General features: G+C 38.5%; 1 protein-coding gene across 1 annotated transcript in view; it reads left to right on the forward strand.

Moving 5' to 3' along the window:
- SLC26A7 (solute carrier family 26 member 7) overlaps positions 1 to 17,040 on the forward strand; it is a 43,422-nt gene that overhangs the window by 9,523 nt on the left and 16,859 nt on the right. The window contains exons 4-10 of the mRNA XM_014459696.2: positions 451 to 561; positions 2,053 to 2,225; positions 3,446 to 3,610; positions 5,487 to 5,639; positions 8,302 to 8,384; positions 11,080 to 11,227; positions 13,320 to 13,433. Of these exons, the coding sequence (XP_014315182.1) occupies positions 451 to 561; positions 2,053 to 2,225; positions 3,446 to 3,610; positions 5,487 to 5,639; positions 8,302 to 8,384; positions 11,080 to 11,227; positions 13,320 to 13,433 (947 nt within the window). The remainder of the gene's footprint in view (positions 1 to 450; positions 562 to 2,052; positions 2,226 to 3,445; positions 3,611 to 5,486; positions 5,640 to 8,301; positions 8,385 to 11,079; positions 11,228 to 13,319; positions 13,434 to 17,040) is intronic.

A 17,040-nucleotide genomic window follows, 5' to 3' on the forward strand; every position in this document is an offset into this window, starting at 1 on the left:
TGTGTTTCTCTTCCATCCATTTCTCCCTGTCTTTCCCTCTCTCTTCTGTTCTCCCTAAAAAAATCAATGGAAAAATATCCTCAGGTGAGGATTAACGAAACAAAAACTTAAAAAAAAATACATGTGAAAATGCTTTGCTAAGTGTGCGAAGATATTTTGCTGTGATGTTAACACTTCTACAGGAAGACACTCTGCACAAATATTTTCATGTAGTTATCTTTGTAGCCAAGGACAAAGAGCAGTACTCCAAACATTTGAAATGAAATGAAATATAAACTAATGAGTGAATTCTCTGTTGTTTAGAACCATGATGCTAGTCTCTCATTGAGCAAACAGAATAATAAAATTATGGCTTATCTTGTTACTAAGTAAGCCAATATTCATTCTGCTTTGTAATGGGCTACATTCTGAGTTATAAAATGGTCTTCATTATGCTGGTCTTCTTCGCAGGGTTGGCCTTTGCCATTCTCTCATCTGTGCACCCAGTGTTCGGTTTATATGGGTCTTTTTTTCCTGCCATCATTTATGCCATCTTTGGAATGGGAAGTCACGTTGCCACAGGTAATACTTTCTGTTTCTGATGATGCCTCTCATGTTTGTGAAGAAAAGGACCTCAAAAGTGATAATTAGTTGTTGATTACATTTCTACCTTTACTATGGAAAATCTCAGCAAATATTAGAGCTAAGACATTTCACTTTCTGTGCCTAACCACTCGATACATGTTGTGAACTATTGCTAAATTACTATGTAACCAGTTTATTGTTAAAGATTCTTTGCAGTGTTAGCTGTAAAAAGCCCATAAAAGGGAGACAAATGTTCTGATTTCACAATGAAATGTAGGAAATAAGCACTTTGAGGGATAAAGGTAAGAATTTCTAAAATTTAGTGACTTAAATATTGAAAAGTGTTTTCCACATAATTGATCTTTTAGGTTTCTTCTAAGCTATAATCTCTGATGCTCTTTAATTAATATATCTTTTAGCTTACTTAGCTCTGCATTACCAAGTATAATGTGAACTGTCACAAGTATAGAGGTCTGGTAAGAGAACGAGATGCTTAAAAACATGGGCTTTAGAGTTAGTCCTGGGTGTGTGTCTTATATTTTGTTTGTTATCTGCATGAGCTTAGGCAAAATTTTAAAGGTTTATTTGCTGCTTTCTTAATATTGAAATGCAAAAAAATTCACATGATTATAGTAAGAATTAGATGAGATGATTAATGTACAGTGTCTGGCTTAGTACTTGCTACACAATAAGACATTGAAAACGGTCCCACATTTGTGTGAGACCAGGACAATTTTGGGGAAATACCATTGAACTTTAATTACATTACACAGAAATGGCATACTTAATCATTTTATGGGCCGCAGCATGTTGTTATACTGTAATAAAGGTCTACTCTCCTAGGAAAGCACAGAGAGAATGATTAAACCTGGCTTGCAGGTTCTGAAATGGATCCTTATGGATATGGGATTGGAGCCAGACTTTGAAAGCCTACAGGGTTTGCACAAGTAGATAGAAGAGCAAGCATAGTAGGTAAAGAGCTTCAGGTTCATGCAAAGAATTCATATTTAGCCAGTGAGTGTACTGGGGTCTTTATACTTATCATCTTATTTATATTGCCCCAAACTCTGAAGTGTAGATATATGACTCCCATTTTACAGATGAGGCAATTTAGACTCACAGTAATATGCTTTGTCGCATTAGAGAAAAAATGGAAGAGCTAGATTTATGTCTAGTCCATGATCTTAATCCCTACACTGAGGATATTCTCTGTGCAGGTCTACCGAGAGATGGGGATGTGTATGGTCTGGAAGGGAATAGCAAGTAGATGGGTGTGGTTGTATGTTGAAGGAATATGTGTATAAGTAGGTGATTTTCTATTTATTCCATGGAGTGGAACAAAGGTTGGAGTAATGGGGGTGCAGAGGAGAGTGTTTCTAATAGATTGACTTGGTTTTACAGCATGGATTCAACTTCAGTGGTGGACTTCAACAATATTTATTGAGTCTGTTACTAATAGGAGATTCCCCTCCCCATCCCCCTTTTTAGGCACTTGTGCCTTGACATCCTTAATATCAGCCAATGCAGTGGAACGGCTTGTCCCTTCGAGTAGCCAGAACCTCACCAAACAAAGTAACACAAGCATCCTGGGCTTATCTGACTTTGAGATGGAAAGGATTGGTATCGCTGCATCCGTTTCCTTCTTGGGAGGTGTGATTCAGGTAAGTGGTACTGAGATGTGGGGATGAAGAAACTGAGACAGTGGCAAAGGAAAGGCAATTGGAGCTTTATTTTTATTCATGTTCATGGGTGTGTCTATTTAGATGGATAAGGGACAGATGTGCTCTGTCTTTATGAAAATACGGTCTGGTACAGAGAATAGTTCCTCTATAAGTACTGGTTGAGTAAATGAGTTAGAATGAATATAGTGAAGCTACAGAGAAGTAGTTTTTGACTTTTTAAGAACAAACTTTCTAAAAAGTATTTTTCATTTCTGGCTGGGGACCCTGGCTCACCAACTGAGTTGTTTTCACTTCGGTTGTTCTTAGGATTCAAATATTTGAGCAATAGTTGGTTTCCTACACAGATAAGAGGGGAAAGCTTAATTCCTCTCTAGAAAAAAAAATTATTGGTAAGAGTGTTTTCCCCAAAAAGACAAAATAAAATTTACAAAAATTCCGAGTTCATCTTAGCAAATGGATTTATTTGAAATGGCAACAGTGTCTCAGCCGATGATAAATTTGACAAAGCTAGTTGCACTGGCATGGTGTCACATGAGTGCTATTCTAAACAATTATGTACAGTTCTGTACATTAAAACCAACTCAGTTTTCCTGACTGGGATTCCTACCTTATGCCTAAGTCCCTGCCCTTGCTTCCAGTCCTACTCTAAGAATTAAAGTAGTTAATCCTTTGTATTCCTAGCATCCACCACCTATGGTTACTCAAAACACATGCTCCCCAGGAGCTTCCTGCTATTTCATTGAAGAAAAAAAGTTCTTTTTGTTTTTTGTTTTTGTTTGTTTTTTTGTCTTGTCAGTCTAGATTCAACCATATTAAGGCACCAGGCATGGTGCCATTTTAGATTTTTAAAATAATTACAAATATGATCACAAATTTGAATATCCCCCATAGAGCCCCATAGATCAACCGATTTTCTAGAATTTCTTGGTAACATGTATGATTAAGAAAAGAGAAACACAGTGAAGTAAATATTCAGGAAAAAATAACATGTTCATTTTAATCGAAACACTTCAATTGTTCCCAATAACATTGAGAGTCCTGGGACCTGGTTACGCTGTCAAGAACACTCAAGGGACTGAGCACCTAAAATTGTAGAACCTCATTTTCCATTAGTTCTCTCTGTCTGTGTGAAGTGAACATGTGTTGGATATTAAACTGTCTCGCAACCTTGGGACATTTGCTGTGCTCTGTCCTCTTAGGTGGCCATGTTTGCCCTACAACTGGGCGGTGCTACGTTCCTGCTCACGGAGCCTGTGATCAGCGCAATGACAACTGGGGCTGCCACAAATGTTTTGACTTCACAAGTCAAGCATCTCTTGGGAATGAAAATACCTTACATATCCAGGCCACTTGGATTATTTTATGTGAGTTTTCCACATGTCTTTGTTCATATATATTTTGGTGTGTATTTCACAAAGTAGGATTTGGTTCATTACAATACTGATGTATTTCCATCTTAAAGAAACTTGGGTTATCTATAATAATAAAAGCGTAATAGGCTAATTAGACCGAACCACCAAGAGCACAAGGCAAGCTTGGCAATCTATTTGACTGCCCCTGTTGGAAGTTTTATCTCCTTCCTTAAAAACAAGGAGTTTCAGAACTGGAAAACAGTTTCATTCTCAATCCCATCTCTGCAGTACAAGCAAAGCACTTTTCTCGTTTAAATGCTCCTGCAGGCTGCAAAGCAGGAACCAAGAATGTTAATAAAAGGGGATTAAAAAGTCAGAAGGAAAGCAGAGCCCATGAAACTTTTTCTTTTCTAGAGGATGAGGTCACAATTAAATATGTACAAATGAGGTTTAGATGTGGAGAACGAATCTGGGATTTCTGAGTCAAGAACACATAGTGGTTTGTTGAAAGCCCACATCTCCTCCCCAGTTATTTTGATATTTCTATTGTGAATTTTAGGAATGTTTAATATACCCTGAAAAATGGACAGTGTAAATTGAATGGGAGAGAAACAGAAAGCTCATCTGTAGTTTGGTTCAATCGTGGCTTGGGATAGAAACTGTAGCAGGTTATAGGACCTTGCTTTTCATCCCTTTGCATATTTCATGCCAATCCTGTATTCCTCTTGCTGCTTTTAAGATTCTTTCTTTGACTTTAACCTGTACACTGAGACAATACAAAATAAAATTGAAAGTAAACTATAAGAAAAAAATAAATAAAAATGAAAAGTACACTCAAATAAAAATAAAGAATACACACACACACACACACACACACATATATAATATATGGAAGGCATACAGTCTTCTCACATTCTATGTATTTTAGGCAAAACAGACTCCCCCACTACTTCTCTGATCCACCATCTGGCTGATTCCTGTTTATCTTCTTTAGGGACAGCTCTGCTGACCACTAACCCCTCAAAGACACATATGCTTCGGGTGCACCTTATATGTTTATAGCACCATAATGAACTAATTTGTTGTTTTAATTGGTAATGTACTCGCCATATTGTTAGCTCTATAAATGTTGAGGCTCATCGAAATTGTTCACCTTTGTAGACCTAGAATTGAGCATGGTAGTTGGCATAAAGCATGTGGCAATAAAAAGGTAAATAAAATATTGAATGACTGAGAACATGGTAATATTTCACACTAAACCCATGGTTGGCAAACTGCAGCTCTCAAGCCACATGCGGCTCTTTGGCCCCTTGAGTGTGGCTCTTCCTAAGCCTTAGGAGTACCCTAATTAAGTTAATAACAATGTACCTACCTATATAGTTTAAGTTTAAAAAATTTGGCTCTCAAAAGGAATTTCAATCGTTGTACTGTTGATATTTGGCTCTATTGACTAATGAGTTTGCCGACCACTACACTAAACCAAATATCTGATATCATTTAAATACCAGCGCTTAATTTCTTTGTATTTGATTCTCGGGTTTAAGGAAGAGTGGGGGTTCCCAGAGAGCCTATGAAATCCCCTCACTGCACTTAACAGTAAGTCTCCATGTAATTGATGAATTTGAGCTTATCTCTTCATTGAAGTGGCTGGGAAGGAGAAGTCATACATAGTGTACTTATGTAGAAAGAAGCAACCCATGAATTCGCTACAAGCATCAAGGGCAAAGCAGCGAATTAGAGCTTTGTACTGACACCCATCTATACCTCACCTTCCCATCCTACAGCCATTAAGATTTCTTGGTAAACATCACTGAGTTCATTTGGAGTCAGAGGTGGTTATAATGTGGGCGACCCTATATTTTCTTTCTATTTCTTCTCCTCATTGTAGCTCTACACATATGTCTTTGAGAACATCAAGTCTGTTCGCCTGGAGGCCCTGCTCTTATCCTTGCTGAGCATTGTGGTGCTTGTGATAGTGAAAGAGTTAAATGAGCAGTTTAAAAAGAAAATTAAAGCCGTCCTTCCTGTCGATTTGGTTTTGGTAAGTGTGAAATCTGCAGTTAGCATTCTGCCCTACAATGTTTGCCAGCTGTTGGGGTGACCTGCTGAGGTTCACCATGTTGCCTACAGTAACTCACAGCTGCTCCTACCTCTCATGAAGATGTCTCATTTGTGTGGCTATCCATTCGTGTAAGACCAGGAAACATTTGAAGTCACTGATTTTAAAAAGGACACACACACATGTTTTCACTTATTACAGCATTTCTCATATTCTTGTTGTTTTTACCGAAGTACAACAACATGTATCCTAAGACTTTGAATATGGAGACATTTCTAGAGGGGGGCAGAGGCTGTGGCATAACAGGAGGCTGCGTGCCCTTGCTCCTAGCCAGGGACAGGATTTATAGCTAAGATACTGTGCAATCAGCCTGAAGAAAAAAAACAAGAGAAGCGTAGCTGATTGGACATGTTTTATCTAAGGAGCACTGAAGAGAAACCTAGAGACTGGAGAGGAGGGAGTTTGGAAAGGGGGAGCTTCCTGGGAGTTGGTGCTCAGCTGAGAGGCCCGAGTGACACTGGCTGCAAAGTTTTGCACCTCGCTTTTTACATTACAACCAAAAGAGGAGATGTCAGTGGGTCACATGGAATCCACTGGTGATCGAGTAGGGAGGTGGGAGAAGGCAAAGTGGGGAAACCTCTGGGATTGGATAAAAAGTAAAAGGATAGACATACTTACTTTTTTTACATAGGTGGGTATAGGATAGTTCACAATCAACAATGAACTCAGTGACAATGAGGGGATCTGTGGTCTCCGCAGAGCAATGCCTGTGCTTTGAGGGGTCCAGAAAAAAGGAAAATTACTTTGACATTCCAACGATATGTTATCATAGATGCAAAAAGGCAGTATTGAGAGATACAGTTAAGGTAAAGATTGACCTTTGTTGAGGAAGATACCAGCCTAGGACCTGACTACCTACCATAAACTGCTTTTAGTTAAAAAAAAAAAAAGTTTGAATTTCAGACCATCCTTTGTGGTTACCTCAGCTCTCTGAGTTTGCAAGGCCACCTCACAGGCTTTCTCTGAGCTAGTCAGGTTAGCATGTGGCCCCTTTTTGTCCACATTATTGATTACTAATCTCTATTAGGAATATCAATGCAATTTCTCAAAACATGCTACAGTGGGGCCTTGACTTATGAGTTTAATTCGTTCCGAGACCGAGCTCGTTAAGGAGCTCATTAAGGAGCTTGTTAACTCAAATTACTCTGTCAACTCAATGCAAAAAATCGGCCGAGAGACAGCTGGTATCTCAAACAACTCGTTAGTCGGGACACTTGTAAGTCAAGGCCCCACTGTATTTTCTAAAGCAGTGATTCCCAAAGTGGGCGCTACCGCCTCCTGGTGGGCACTGCAGCGATCCAGGGGGGCGGTGATGGCCGCAGGTGCATTTGTTTTAACTTTTTTTGTCTTACCTTTCTATTCTGAGTTCAATAAATAGTTTCATAATTTCAAACTTCAATGTTTCTAATTTACACCTTTCTTTACTATATTTTACGAAGAAGGTAGAAACATTAATACATATATCTTTCTGTTTAATTGCTATTAAAATTTAAAAAAAAGTAATTTCCAGGGGGCGCTGAGTAATATTTTTTCTGGAAAGGGGGCGGTAAGCCAAATAAGTTTGGAAACCACTGTTCTAAAGCATCCCTTCATGTCACAAGAGACAAGTGTTAAGGTTGGATTATGGTAACTTCACACACACACACACACACACACTCCTATAGTCTGTTTTTCTCCTGTTCAAGATTAGACATAATTGGGTTTAAGTAGAGTAAAACATTTTAAAAAATCCTACATAATAAAAAGCTAATATGCAAATAGACCAAATGGTGGAACAACCGAACAACTGGTCGCTATGACATGTGTTGACCACCAGGGGGCGTCAGCGTGTGGGAGTGGCAGCGGCGGGAGCGGGGCTGCTGGCAAACAGGGGACTGGGGGCTGTGGCGGGAGGGGCCAGGCAGGGGTGCAGAAGATAGGCCAAGACCCACCCCTGTGCCTACTGCAGCCTCGAGGCCCACCGTTCCTTTCAAGGTGCACGAATTTGTGCACTGGGCCCCTAGTCTATATAATAAAAGCCTAAGCGACCGTTATGGCAGAACCACCAAAACGACTGGTCACTATGATGCGCACTGACCACCAGGGGGCAGATGCTCAATGCAGATGTTCAGTGTGCTCCCACAGGGGGAGTGTCACTCAGCCAGAAGCTGGGCTCACAGCTGGCTAGTGCAGTGGTGGTGGCGGGAGCCTCTCCTCCCTCCACAGCAGCACTAAGGAGCAGTGAGCCAGCTGAGCATTAAGGAGCAGCAAGCAGTGGGGGCGGTAAGGAGTGAGGGATCCCAGACTGCGAGTGGGCTCAGGCCGGGCTGAGGGACCACCCCCCCCCCCGAGTGCACAAATTTCATGCACCAGGCCTCTAGTATTATTATAATGCCATTTAATTTTTGAGACTGCAAATTAAGTGCTCTCGAATATCAGAAGTATTCTTTGAACTTTAAAATTTCCTAATTTTTAAAAATCTGTATAACTGCTACATCATTCATGACAATCCTGGGACACATGAACAATGTCTACTTTCAACGTTAATTTTTAAAAAGGTATTTGAAAGGCTACTAGTAATTTTTTTTCAAATGTAACCACACAGGTTATTGCTGCATCATTTGCTTGTTATTATACCGATATGGAAAATACATATGGATTAGACGTACTTGGTCATATTCCAAAAGGGTAATGTTTTTTTTCTTACTTTTTTGTTTGTATGTTTCTTTGTTTTTGATGGAAGAAGAGACTAGACTAGAGGTAGGTGGTATGGATTTTATTTCTTTCAAAAATCAATATTCTAATTATTTACTATTTTTAAGTGTTAAAAACAAATAATACACATGTAGAGAAAGACTAACATCTTAGACTGTTCGCATATAACCAGGAAAGTTAATAACTGTTTTTTTTTTCAAATTTATTGTTGACAGTATTACAGTTGTCCCCAGTTTCCTATCCCCGTCTGTCCATCTCTACCTAGCTCGACCCCAGGCCTTCCCCACACTATTTTCTGTGTCCATGAGTTATGCATATATGCATATTAGTTCTTTGGTTAATCTCTTCCTGCCTCCCAACTCCTTCCCTCTGAGATCTATTAGTTGATTATTTTATACACATTGCTTCAGATAAAAGATTTGGAAATTATTTACAAAAATATTGTTTTGTTCTTTTATTAAATATATATTTTTATTGATTTCAGAGAGGAAGGGAGAGGGAGAGAGAGAGAGAAACATCAACGATAAGAGAGAGCCCCACACTGGGGATCAAGCCCACAACCCAGGCATGTGCCCTGACCGGGAATCGAACCAGGATCTTCTGGTTCATAGGTTGGCGCTCAACTACTGAGCCACGCCAGTTGGGCAGTTGCTATTTTTTAAATGAGGGCATTGCATTTCTAAATTAGAGTCATGTTCTGGGATTTAGTCTTCCCCATTTCACTTACATATTCTTATGACTACTTTTATTTCACTTAAAACATAGTAAAAGTACACAAGCATTACCTGAAATGGCAAACCCATAGGCCAGGTATTTTATAATGGTGAGGGAGAGCGTGGAGTGGAGAAGAGGGCGTGGCTTCCTTTCTGTCTGAAAGCTTTTCTCTGAACACTAAGAGGAAGGTTAACAAGAAGAGCTGTTCACCCTGAAAGGGCAAAAGGGTGTTCCAAGTATAGCATGAAAGAAACAAAGGCATCTTCAGGAAGAGAATGTGTCTTAGGGCTCATTTCCTTTTAAGGAGCTGTATACATACCAATATTTATAAATTTGGGGCAAAGTTAGTTATTGAGTCCTCTCTAATTTTACCTTTCACTCCCAAATTTTGGTTTCTAACTACATTAAAATGGAGGGAGAATAGAAAACATTTAGAGATTAAAAAGATAATTTTTAAAAATTCTGTGTTTAGCCTTTATGCAGTTAAAGGTTAATGGTGATTATCTGGGTCAATTTGGTTTTTATAAAAAGTTATCCACTTTTCCACCTTCAAAAGTCAGTTTAGCCCTAGCTGGTTGGTCTCAGTGGATAGAGCATCAACCTGCAGACCGAAAGGTCCTGGGTTCGATTTCAGTCAAGGGCACATGCTTGGGTTGCAGGCTCAATCCCCAGTAGGGAGTGTGCAGGAGGCAGGTGATCAGTGATTCTCTTTCATCATTGATGTTTCTATCTCTCTCCCTCTTCCTTCCTCTCTGAAATCAATACAAATGTATATATTTTTTAAAAGTCAGTTTATTGTTTCTTTCTAGGTCCGTTTATTGGTATTAATAATTAGGCAAGCTCAATTTCCATGAAACAAAAGTTCTAATACTTTCAAATAGTAGTACTTTTGTATAGCATATATTTTAGAGCCTATAGTGATACAAGTACATTTGTTTTGGGGGTAAACTTTAGCAAGTAGGTAAAAAAATGTATGCCTCTCCTCCATCCACACTAATTCTCCCTTATTTTGGATGAACTTTCCAGACCCAGCCTCTTAAGGAATCAACAAGAGTGTGGCATTGAAATTAGACAGAGCTGAGATCAGCTCTACCGTTCACTCTGTGATTTAGATACATTCCCTAGCCGCCTTCTCCATGCAGTTAATATGAAAGGGCTGAGCAATCTACTTACTTACTAGATATTAAATGAACATGTATTGCCTTCCCTGTTTCTTCTTTTTCCCCAGAGGGATGTATATATATAGTCTCCCAAAGCATCATTAGGCATAAATAAATGATGAGACTTTATTTGGAGCAAGTAGTTTTCAAAGAACAGTAAGACAATGGTCAGGTATTCATTGAAATAAATATTTTAAATAATTCTTTAAACCTGAGATACAGTTAACTGTGGTCCCATATTTTGCAACAGAGGGTAGATGTAGCCTTTATGCATATTTTCCCTGACACATGTGATGCATAGTTAAGTGTGCTGTGAAAGGATCGAGTTAGAAACATAATTAAGCTGTTGAATTCAATAGCAAATTTAAGGATTAGTTCAGGAAATTATAGCTCGCAGTAAACCAGTGTCCTCATACAGGTCTATAGTGTTCAAGGCAGACAATGCAGTCTCTAATGCCAGCCAAATAAATATTTGAGAAGGTTCAAATGAAAGAATGCTCCAAATATGCTTTTGTTCTGATATAGAACATTTTCATCAAGTCAGTTCCCGAGGTGAACTTGGGTGCAGATGGCAGTGGTGTGGTGTTGACCCTGTGGTGTTCCTTGCGATTTTGCTTTTCTGTTAAATAATGTTGAAAACAAAGGGCTTCTAAGGGCAAGGCTGCCTGGCTTTCTCCTGGGCATCTTACTTATTCTATGTAAACTTCAGAGTCACCACCGTAGTGGAATTCATTGCAAGTTGTTGTAGAAATTACATGAAAGTTGATGACTTCATTATGTATTTCTTTCCACAGAATTCCTTTGCCTAGACCTCCCTCCATGCATGTCCTCTCTGCAGTAATCACAGAAGCTTTTGGAGTAGCACTTGTGGGCTATGCGGCCTCCCTGGCTCTTGCTCAAGAATGTGCCAAAAAATTCAAATATTCAGTGGATGACAACCAGGTGGAGTATGCCCCAGTCCCTCTCCATAGCTATCGTATCATCATGCTGTGAACTCCCAGGTCCTGAAAATGTTGACCCTATGAAAAATATAACTTTCCTACCTGTACAGAAAGAATAGATTGACCAAACACAAAAGAAAATCTCTAAATCATTTATAGCTGAATATCTTTCCTTTATGGGTTGGTTTATAATTTTATCTTATTTTGAGAAAGAGGGGCATCTTGATTTTCTTTTTAATTTGCTTTTAGGCAAGAATCTAAATATATTACCATTGAGTACTTTTTTTTCTTTATTGATTAAGGTATTACATAGTGTCCTTATCCTTCCATTCCCCCCCCCCACTCATGCCCTCACCCCCTTGGTATCTGTGACCATTGGTAATTCTTATGTATATGCATGCATATAAGTCCTTTGGTTGATCTCTCCCCCTTACTCCCGCCCTCCCTTACCTTCCCTCTGAGGTTTGACGGTCTGCTCGATGCTTCTTTGTCTCGGGATCTGTTTTTGTTCATCAGTTTACGTTGTTCATTATATTCCACAAATGAGTGAGATCATGTGATATTTATCTTTCAAAAATGATGGTTTTTAAAGTACAGAAAACACTAGTATTACTCGTCTTAGTAGAAAACTAAAGGATGTGAGCATCTACTTTTGGAAGGCCAAACAATGAAGATCATGTTGATCACATTTTAGAATTAATTTCTCCCAGTGTCTTGGCCCCCCATTCCTACAGGTCAGCAGAGATAGCTGTGGAAAACTGGTTACAAATGTCAAATCACCTATGTCTAATCTCACTCTGACACCAGGTGCCCTTCATTATTTTTGTGCCCCAGTTTTGTCATCTGTATAAAAGAAGATTTATTCATTCAACTGATGTGTATCAAGTCCTACTAACGTACCAGGCACTAAGAACAAGGGATACAGGAGTGTACAACACAGACCCTATCTTTTCTCAACTCAGAGCCTACCAGAGGTTTACCCTTGTACTCAGATTAAAAATCTCTTTACCAAGGTTTACAAAGCTCTACATCCCTTTTTTCTCTATATATCCCTTTTTTCTTTTTTCTTCTTTTACTCTGTTTGCTGCCTGCTTTTCATTGAACCCACCGCTGATGATTCTGACTCAAGACATTTGCACTTGCTCTTCCCTTTCCCACAAGCTGTTCCCCTACATATTTGCATGCCTCCCTTATTTAAATGCTCCCTTCTCAGAGAAGCCTTCCCGGGTAAGATAAAATCCTAAACTCCAGACTTTCCACTCCCTCCTGTGCTATACTTGACATATTCATCTTGTTTGTTGTCCGCATTCCCTCACCAGGATGTCAGTTCTGTAAGGGCAGGGATACTGGTCTCTGTAGGTTACTGGTAACAGGAAAGGCAGAAAGAAAACATCAGGAGGTTTTTACAAGAATCCAGGTAAAATTAGACAGTGTGTTCCAGGATGTAGCAATGGAGGAGATAAGTAGACCGATTCTAGATTGTAGATACCAGCTGGGAAAAAGGGAAGGAGTCAAGAATATTGTCATGTGATGCTGATTGATGGGGATACATATTGAAAAATGTGTCATTAGGCTATTTTGTCATTTTTTAAACATCAGAGTTCTCTTATGCAAACCTAGATGGTATCACGTACTACACACCTACATATATGGTATAGCCTATTGCTCCTAGACTACAAACCTGTGCAACATGTTACTGTACAAAACAATATGAGATTTAATCAAGCCCAATAAAAATAATATAATCAAGAAACACAGTAAACATGAGAGATATGAGGCTGCTGTCAGTGTTACAGCCTTGATTAAAGCGATTTAAAAGATGGGGAGAAACTGGCAACAGAGACAATAAATATCTTGTATTTTCCCATAAGGTTGTTATGACGATTAAATTATTAAAGTACTTACAATGGTTTATTGCTCATTTAATCTCTCAGTAAATGTCCACTTTTTTTTTCCAATGGTTAATTCACAACCATTGGAGAGAACAGAAATGGGATATAAACAAGACTCATTGTTTGATAGGTTGTACCTGTGGTCTCTAAAAGTTGATTGTTATTAAGAAGTGATGTATTCCCATATTATCAATCTTCTAGGAATTTTTGGCTCATGGCCTCAGCAATGTGATTTCTTCATTTTTCTTCTGCATACCAAGTGCTGCTGCCAAGGGAAGGACCACTAGCCTATACAGCACAGGAGCAAAGACACAGGTAACTTCATTGTCTGGCAGGGAACTCCCTGGCCTTTACTCTCCCTCTGGGGAAGAGTGCTTAAGAGCGGGCATCTATCTAAAGCACAGAAGATAGCCTGGCTGGCGTGGCTCAGTGGTTAAGCTTCAACCTATGAATCAGAAGATCATGGTTAGATTCTTGGTTGTTGTGGGCTCACCAGAGCATGCAGGAGGCAGCCGATTAATGGTTCTCATCATTGATGTTTCTATCTCTCTCTCCCTGTCCCTTCCCCTCTGAAATCAACAAAAATAAAAATATATTTCTTAAAAAGTACAGGAAATAGTTTTACTTCATTTTTTTCTAACTACTTTCAAGGAAGTCTATTTCTCCTCTCTTTCTTGTGAATCTTCCTTCCAAAAGCCAGTGATTCAGTGAGCTGACTAAAAAAATACTGTACCAATAGCAGCTTTACTGTTGGCAGCCTTTAAGCCAGAGCTCTCACTACTGGAGCCTCTGTTTTTGCTAAGCTAATCAATTTGAAAATTTTCCATTTTTGTTCACTTTCTTTAAATGAGATGAATTATAATTTATTTAAATCAATTATATAAAAAATTAGAGGCCCCGTGCATGAAATTTCCCTCAGTCCAGCCTGCGCCTTCTCGCAGTCCAGGATCCCTCTCGCAGTCTGGGACCCATCACTCCTGCCTGCAGCAGAGGCAGAAGAGGCTCCCACCACCATGGCTGAGCCCGGCTCCTGCGTTGAGCGTCTGCCCCCTGATGGTCAGTGTGCATCATAGCAACTGGTCGTTCCTCTGTTCAGTCAATTTGCATATTAGGGTTTTATTATATAGGATTAGCCAGTAACATTGAGATTCCTGTATGAATAGATGTGCAAGTATTTAAATAAGTGATAAGATGTTTGTGCACATTTGAGATTACAGAAATAATTATTATATATTTTTAGGAATTCAAGTCAACTCAACACTTGAGTGCCTCTTCTATACCAAGTATTATGCTAGATACTGGTAAGATGACAGTGATGACAATGAAGATAATCTGTGATGCTTATTCAGAGTAGCAGTGTTGGTGGAAACATATATTGATTTATGTGCCAGGCATTGCATATCATACTTTCTATGTAAATGAATGCATTTAGCCCTTTATAGGCAACTTTGAAGGAAGTATAATTATTATTCTCAGTTTCCACATGCTAAAATTGAAGAAAAGAAGGTTAAAGTAAATTACCCAGGTCACAGAGCTAATGAGTTGGCAGAGTTGGGGTTTTAACCCAGATAGATTTACTCCAGATCTTGCACTGTTGACCGTAGTTCTATACAAGAAAATGCATGTATGTGTTAATATAGAAACTCATATTACCTGCTCACCATTATTAAAACAATTCACATTGGAATTGAATAAGGATTTATAAAATATTTTATGTGACAGGTTGAACATTTTTAGGAGCCTGCCCTTATAGTAAGTCTTTTCTGGGAGGTGATCAGAAGAATACATTTGAAAGGGTGTGGTTTTTTTACCTTGGGGAGCAAGTGGCAGGAGAAAGATGGGTGAAGACCAGCAGGAGTTTTAAGTATGCTATTAAAAATCGGTAATGGACAGTTAAGGGCTTTACCAGACAGTAAAAGAAACAGGTGAGCTTGCCAAACAAGGATTTCAGTGTAGATTTTGTCTTTAGTCAGTGACCTTAAAGAAACAAGTTACTGTTAAAGATTGAATGGAAGAACCCGTCGTTGTCCCACATCTGGATGTTGCTGTTTACATTCCTTTGTTGAACCTGTATCTTCATAAGCTTTTTAGCAGGTTTATGGCGGACACTCTGTTTCACAGTCAAGACAGGATCCGAGGCCGTGGATACTGACAACGGATTTCCCTGTTTCATTCTGTCTTTTTCCATGACTGTACCTACTGCCTCATCTTGATTTGTGATCAAAACCTGGAAGACCTACAAAAATGTGTTTTGTAGTCATCTAGGAATAACACAGAAAATATTGCTGCTACTTTTGGTGCAGAAAGTCAATTTTGTATAGTTTATTTCAACGTAAATAAAATGTGAATTTAGTAATAGAATCATTTTCTCATCCCTCAACCTGCTTGATTTTAGTAATTTAGCAGCTTGAATATCATGATTTCATTTACATTTCTTCACTCTATTCCTAAGTATAAAATGGTAAAGAGTTGAAGAAAAGTAAAATACCTAAAAGATGTTTGTCTTATGGGTAATTAAGGGTGTGAACATTTTACTAGTTAAAACATATAAGTAAGGGGGTACTTAGGTTGTTTTTTTTCCTGAGCTTAAAAAAAATACAAGTTTATCTTTCTTGCTTTGGCTGCAACTTGCTTTAAAATTTTTTTTTAGTTGATCAGAAATGTATAAGAAAGCAGCACTTTATGTGCAAATTAAAGGGTACTCAAAAAGGTGGTGAAACTTGAAAATATAACTCAATGGGATTATTACAGAATCTTGAAGTTAGAGAAGTCTATTATAGTACTGAAAATATCTTAATCTAACTTTTTTTTTTTTGCATTTACTGAGTTGTCCATTTCTGAAGTGATGGCTTGGACTGCATGATCTCACAAATTTTTTTTAAAAAATCTAAAGTTTAGCATCTGGATCTCTTACTTATGGAGACAACGAATGCAGTGTTTTGAGAACATTGAGGGCAGAAACTATTATATTATTGATTTTCATGCCTGAGGAGGAAATACATGAGGCAGAACTGATAAAAATTTCTTGTCCAATTAGATGCACTTGTCTTTTGTCCTCGGGCATCAACAATGATGAGGCAAGTGCAGCAGAGAAGCTGACATTTGCCATTTGTTTATCTGACCTATTTTATTTTATGACTTCTCATGTAAGGGAAACAAATCCTGTGTTTCACCCATCATGTGTCACTTTTGTAAGTAAGACCCTTTTAACTCTTGAGTTATTTTAACGATAGGACCGGAATTGTAGTTTATTGTTGATGAACATACAAGGCATCATGTCAATAAAAGATAAGTTAAATATTATTTAGAGAAAAGCCCAAAGGTAGTTATAGTTCACTGTTTTGAAATAGGATTATTGAGTTAAGTTGTATTTTCTATATCATCTTTACTATACTATAAGATATTTTTGGAACCTTAAGATATATTTAGCTTGATGGATCCCAATTTAGTTCATGGTCCATGTACCTTCTAACTCCTTAGTTTTATGATCTTAGTCAAATCTGCTTGTTTCCCTGGGCCTCAGAACCTTTTACAGAGTGTAGACTACCTTCCCCAAGTTGATATCTGCAATTAAGAATAAGGGTTTTATTTTCAGATACATTATAAGTATATGAGTGAAGATCCCATCAAAGGGGTGCATGCCATTGTCTTTTATTGTGAAATAAACCTTGGCAGTTGTCCTTTTTTCCCCCCATATAAGCAGTGATATAATGAGTCACTTATTAAGGTATCTGAATAATTTCTGTGATTTGCTCTTGACACCTAGCTCTCTCTGATTTAGTGGAATGGCAACATCGATTTGTGTTTAACATTTTTATCAAAGCCCAGCCTGTGTAGCTCAGTGGTTGAGCATTGACCTATGAAGCAGGAGGTCACGGTTTGATTCCGGTCAGGGCACATGCCTGAGTTTTGGGCTCAATCC

Source organism: Myotis lucifugus, unplaced genomic scaffold (assembly GCF_000147115.1).
Source record: "Myotis lucifugus unplaced genomic scaffold, Myoluc2.0 scaffold_113, whole genome shotgun sequence".
In the NCBI taxonomy this organism is placed as follows: Eukaryota; Metazoa; Chordata; class Mammalia; order Chiroptera; family Vespertilionidae; genus Myotis; species Myotis lucifugus.